Source organism: Notothenia rossii (genome assembly GCF_949606895.1).
Source record: "Notothenia rossii genome assembly, chromosome: 8".
NCBI lineage: Eukaryota > Metazoa > Chordata > Actinopteri > Perciformes > Nototheniidae > Notothenia > Notothenia rossii.
Window position 1 is genome coordinate 39,783,855 of NC_136906.1, and position 6,048 is coordinate 39,789,902.

General features: G+C 40.7%; 1 protein-coding gene across 2 annotated transcripts; it reads right to left on the bottom strand.

The window, feature by feature from the left end:
• Window positions 1–3: 3 nt before the first annotated feature.
• On the bottom strand, window positions 4–5,832 carry smim22 (small integral membrane protein 22). Of its 2 annotated transcripts, none has more exons than XM_079644961.1 (4): window positions 5,724–5,832; window positions 4,278–4,404; window positions 3,275–3,336; window positions 4–511 (listed from the first exon to the last, which is right to left on the bottom strand). In XM_079644961.1, exons 2-4 carry the CDS (start codon window positions 4,402–4,404, stop codon window positions 464–466), a joined length of 237 nt encoding a protein of 78 aa, XP_079501087.1. In that variant the 5' UTR covers window positions 5,724–5,832; the 3' UTR covers window positions 4–463. The 2 variants fall into 2 exon arrangements, with proteins under 2 accessions (XP_079501087.1, XP_079501088.1); XM_079644962.1 differs by lacking the exon at window positions 5,724–5,832 and adding an exon at window positions 4,951–5,715.
• Between the last annotated feature and the right edge of the window lie 216 nt (window positions 5,833–6,048).

The window sequence follows — 6,048 nt, forward strand, 5'->3', positions numbered from 1 at the left end:
GAATAGAGCAAAGTTTATCCTTTTATTATTAGTTTTACAGATGTGTTACATTCCATTTCATTTAGCTGACGCTTTCATCCAAAGCGACTTCCGATAGGTGCAAAAACCATAAAGAATCAAACTCCGAACAACAAGGAAAGTGCAGATATATTCACTTCAAACTAAATCCTAGCATAGTGAGTGCTGGTGAATCAGTTACACGGCCTTCATGAACTCAACAAGTGCTTGGGTTTTTGGGCTCTGGGCTTTTGGGCTTTTGGCTTTTTGGGGTTTTCAGCAATAACTTCATTGCCATGATACAGTTGAAATAGATACGTTTTCCGTTTGTGACGGAAGATCTGCAGAGTGTTATTAATTCGAAAAAAAGTATTCATTTGGTGTGCACGTTGACAGAGGTCATGCTTCTGGTTCCACCCGTACTCATGTGGTGTGTGCCGGATGCAGCTGGGGGGCGGGGGGGGGTTCAAGGCTGCAGAGCCATGTTCTCGATGCCCACCTTGTGTCTGCGAGGCTGTGGACCAAGCACAGAAACATCTTTCTGTCAGCATCACGATACGATACGATATTACTTTATTTGTCAGATCAAGTCTGAAATTTGACTTGCGTCACAGCAGCTCCATGTCCAACATCAACAGACAAATATCCAGACACAAATACATGAAACACAAATAACAAACATTTAACATAACAGCACAATCAGTGAGAGAAAAGCTGCTCAAAGAGCCTTCAGCGTGCATCTGATCTGGGATCAGCTCTGTATTTACTTTGAGGATTGAGTGATGCACAAAGGAGTGCTTCAGTCTGACCTTATTGAATGGTGGGACCCTGTATCTCCGATTTAGATGGTAGCAGTTCATATTCACTGTTCAGAACATGGTTTGGGTCAGAGATGATGTTGTTGGACAGCCTCACTAGGTTGTTATGATAAGCTGAGTCATAGAGAATACAGAGTCCTCTCACTGAGTATGATGTGTCTGCATTAACCTGTTAAGCCCCAAGGTCCCCGCCGGCGGGTACTTTTTCTTTTCACGATACTGTGTCTCAGGGGATCTTAATATTTAAAAACCTATTAATGTGTTATACCAGATTAACGGGAATAATCTCAGCTAACTGATGATGCAAACCATTTTTACCAAAACAAAACAGAAGTCTCATAAGAAGCATCTAAATGACCCCTGAGCAAAAAATGCTAACGCAATTTAGCACAGAACTCAAGATAAAAGATACCCTTATTACTTATCGTAGCTGCACATACAAGATATCCGATTAAAGCTGAGGTTCCACAGATTATTTAGGTATATATATCGTCACTGAGTGATCCGAACTCGCGACAGGGGAAGCAAACTCAGACATCACAACACATACCTTTACGTAGCATTTAGAGGAGATCGTCTCACCGTAGCTATCAATCTGATCAAAAGACTTGTTCAATGGCATTAAAACGAAAAAGAACGCGGCTGAATCGGTTAATCCATAGGTTGATAATGTTTCTGGGTAATCTTTTTTTAAATTTATAATCCATAATTCAATTTTTATGTAAAAATCGGAGAGTAAAAGTTAGCTGCTAATGGTAGCCACCAGAGTTATCGCAGCTTCCGGTCTTGGCTATGTGGCATTCTCACACACACACACATTACGAAATAAGGAGTATGTGGGAGTTCCCCTCGATTCCATTGGCTCTGACGGTTAGAAAGAGATGTCAATCAGCAAAATCGAACAACAAGAGATAGGTCAGGACCCCAGAAGTGTTTTTTTTGTTGCTAAATCTCTCTAAAAAGGTCGTATTTCACTTGTTTTGCATCAATCTTGATACAGGGTACTTATTTTTTTTTTAGTCGTTTGGATTCCTAAAGCTTTTAGTCTACCATCCCATCATTCAAGGGTGGTTTTCACTAGAAGTAATTTTTCTTTTTGGACGGACACAATCTTTTTTTTTTTTTTACTGTGTTCAATCTGAATTTACTTTAAAATAAAAACATCTATATTGATTCTGACACTTCTACATCCAACTCACAGATGTAACCTTGCTTTGAGAAAAAAGATTATTAATTTAACCCTTTTAGAAGGGAAGATGTGGTCATTTGTTCTTGGAATGTCATTTTCGAGTCTGAGACCTGAAAAACAGGCTCGGGGCTTAACAGGTTAAATACATGAGGAGAGGTCCTGCCTTCCAGCATCAGGGGAGAGAAGGTCAGCCAGTGCCTGCTGAGGACTGTCTGCTGTCCGGAGGTTCAGTGAAGCAGCCACATGGAAGGCCTCTCTTTTCTGAGCTTATTCTTTATTATTTACCAATCATTATAGCCTGTGAGTGATAGTGTATGCTTACCGCACTTTACAGAACTTTATAATCAGGTGACCAATCACATTGTTTCCTGTTGTGAGCAGGAATAAACGTTAAAAGGGTTACAGGCAGTGTTTCTCCTGGACTGCCTGCAGCTGCTGCAACAACACTGTGGCTCCTCCATGTAGAATGGGACCATTTCTAAACATGTTTAGCTTCTCTGTACCGTTCTCTCTACTCCCTGTAGTAGAACGCCATATGAGACTACTACTGGGGGGGGGGGGGGTTGAATATGTTAGTCTAGGCTAGAATCTATGTTCCCCGCCGTGGCTCTGAAACACCTGAAAGCTAACTGAGTATTGATGAATCCTTGGTGCAGAACTTTTCAGTTTTCTTGGAGTGCTGTTCCAGTTTAATTCGGTATTTAGATTTAGAACTATTCACTGGAGGAGGGTCAACCAAATCCAGTAGTGAGCAGCTGTCATTTTCACATATGAAATGCATTGCAATTAAGGATTGTTGTGCAATCAAATGTGTTTGTTCCATCAGGTCATATTTGACGCACCATATGAATATGAACTCATCGCAGTAAATGAAATAACATTTATGGAGAGTAAATATAGCACACGTTATCATAACTAGGGAGTGATTTTGAACACATGCTTTAGCCATGGATGTCAAGCTGACAGCTCAGATTAGAAACTGTTAGTACAGTTGGTGTCAGCCAGCGTGCCTAAACACGTCTCCATGACTTTATTGTGAGATTTTACCGAAGTGCTTTCCCTTTCTGTTTTTGATTTCTGCCATCACCTCACCACAACACATGTGTGTTCCCTCAGTTCTCTGGTGTGTGTGTGTGTGTGTGTGTGTGTGTGTGTGTGTGTGTGTGTGTGTGTGTGTGTGTGTGTGTGTGTGTGTGTGTGTGTGTGTGTGTGTGTGTGTGTGTGTGTGTGTGTGTGTGTGTGTGTGTGTGTGTGTGTGTGTGTTAGTTACCTTCTCATCATCGCTGCAGCAGCAGTGGATAAGCACCAGGAGGACCAGCAGCAGAACCATGCCTGAAAACAGAACCACGATCAGACAGTGTTCAGCAGAAAGAAAGGAGCTTGTTTGTTCTAACTTCATTTACCCACGTTACCTTTTGGTTACACATGACATGAGGATTTTGCACAGGCTGACGTTTCTTTTCCTCTGTTGCTCAGGAGATAATCAACTTATTCATACAGATATATGCAGAGGGCACTGCAGTATTCAGTTTGAAGGTTCCTCTCATGTTCTGTTCAGTGGCCAGACAGGGCCATTACTGCAATACAATGATTTTACAATGAGACATTGTTGTTCCGTGTTCAGTTTAATACTTTATTAAGAGTAAACTAACTGTCTGATTGTATTTGCCTCATTGCTGTCCTGAAAAGTTCTGATCCTGAACTGGACCCATGTCTGTTTCTGTTTGCCCGACAAACACCTTAGTCACTTTGTGCAAACACGTTTATCTTTGTATCCAAGCGTCATTGTACAGAGCTTTACTGCAATGATGAGCATCAGACATAATGACGTTAGCTTCAGATCAAGTTTGCTTCTTAAATTGTGAACAAAAAATGTCTCCAGTGAAAATGTCAGACTGCAGTCATCAGGAGGGGAAGAGCTCAGATACACCACGGTGAGAGAATACACCTATTGTATTAGTAATAATACTACTTCACTTCTAAAGAGTACCCATGCAGAGATGCTCATTTCAGAATAATATATATCATATTTTTGGATACGAATCATTGACCGTTGCAGCTGGTGAAGGTGGAGCTCATTTTGAATATTTCTTCTTATATAAATGTATTTGATTAGTTTATATGTTGCATTCATAATCTTAATCTGTAAAGTAACTACATGTGTCAGATAAAGGCAGTGTAGATAAATGACACAAAATTGGGTAGGGGAAAAGTCCAAATGTATTTTGTATCAATCAAACATGCTCAAACCTCTTGTCTTCGCCACCACTCACCGATGAAGATGAAGAAGATTGTGAAGGAGGCGATGTCCCAGTCCGACTGGAAGACCTTCCCCTGCAGTCTGGAAACCACCCGACCCCACTGATCCTCCAGATCCTGATGCAGCTCTCTGTGCTCCATCTGCGCGCGCGCACACGCACACACACACACACACACACACCCAAACACACACTTTTGTACTTTAAAAAACTGTAACTTTGGGTGATACCAACTTTATTTGATTGACTGCTGAAACTCAGACACGTTTCATCATATGCTACTGTTACATAACTGAATTCAGGTTACTAATTGTACTTTATTAATGGTATAAGATAGTTTCTGTGAGGACAAGGTTTAAGATTGTACTTGTTTGTTCCAGCTTGTTGTGATAAACTTGAGCTAAATGTGTTTATTCTAAATTCATGTGATTTAGTTATTTTACAGATCTGGATGAATGATGTGAAATATAATCAAGTGTTGAATCAGACTTTAGTTCAACCTGGAGTAAATTCACAAGCTACCCTGCAGTATACAAAGTCATTGAAACTAGCTGCACCTTTACCAGCTTTGAGAACACTTTCATGATCAATCATTATAAAACATATGAAAGCAATTCTAGAACCCTGAAAGCAAGAGAGACTGAAAAGAGTCAAGGGAAGCTTATAAAAGTTAACAGCATTTAATTACACAAAATATGCGGTGGTGTACAAAATGAAATGTGCGAGTGGAGGCGCTCTCCACATCCGACCGGTCAGTTCAGGTCAGGGGGTCGAAGAGATCAATTCTTGGCTTGCTCTTCCTGTTGTCATCTGAGGTCTTCTCCTATTGGCCGGCGTTGTCGGGGGGCGGGTCCAATGCAATTCCTGCCTTTTTCTGTAGCTAAATTGCATCATTCTAGCGTCTGTGGTTATTTAAACATTCCCTGCTACACATTATTCAGCGTCAATAAATGAGTGCTAATCCCAGTGTGCTCAGTGTACAACATCACATGTCATTTCACCTTGGTTCAAGGTTTGAAATCGTATGATTCCGCCAGATGCTAAATGCTAACCGGAAGTGACGAATTTTCAGAATAAAAGTGTTAAGCTAATAGTGAGAACTTCCGGTTTTTCAGAATAAAACTGATTTAAATCAAATAGTGTATTTAATTCAAATTACGCCATATCAACATTGATTTTAATTTGTAACACATATCATATATATTATTCTGAAATGGACCAATCTGCACAATCACTGGGGGGCATTAGTTACCATGGCGACCCAGCCCGGAATGAACAGCACATCCTGCTCCGCACACACACATTACACATCATTAGGAGGCTACAATTCTCTGTCTACAGGTTAGAAGCCTACTCCATTCACTAAAAAGCTTTAAAAGATGACGTTTGATCAAACTGATAACATTTGATAAATAATAAATGAAGAAATCATCTTTTAATTCGGAGCACCAGGTGACTCACCTGTACTCGGAGTTGTGTGTTGTTCTGTCCTTCTTCCGGGTCCAAAGGTGTGTGTGGTCACCCGACACACGTTCACACCTACATCTCCAACACTCACATTCACACTAGGCTTGTTTGAGACGCGTTGCGGCTCGCCTCGAAAGTAGACGAGAATAGCCGAACGAGCACGTGACGGTCAACGCACGTTCACATGAATGAGCACGTGACGGAGAATTTAAAAAAGATAGTCTTTTATATGTATATTAAACAACACTGTTAATTTAGTTTTGGGTATGTTTTTGTTAAAAGAAAACAATGTTAAACAGTGTTCCTTCTACAGTATCAC

Bases quoted from the DNA above. Each gene is read 5' to 3' on its own strand.
- smim22 (XM_079644961.1), bottom strand. From the start codon at position 4,404: ATGGAGCACAGAGAGCTGCATCAGGATCTGGAGGATCAGTGGGGTCGG. The intron at 3,337-4,277 runs GTGAGTGGTGGC...TTCTGTTTTCAG, and splicing joins AATCTTCTTCATCTTCATCG to GCATGGTTCTGCTGCTGGTC. The intron at 512-3,274 runs GTAACTAACACA...CTTGGTCCACAG, and splicing joins GCTGCAGCGATGATGAGAAG to CCTCGCAGACACAAGGTGGG.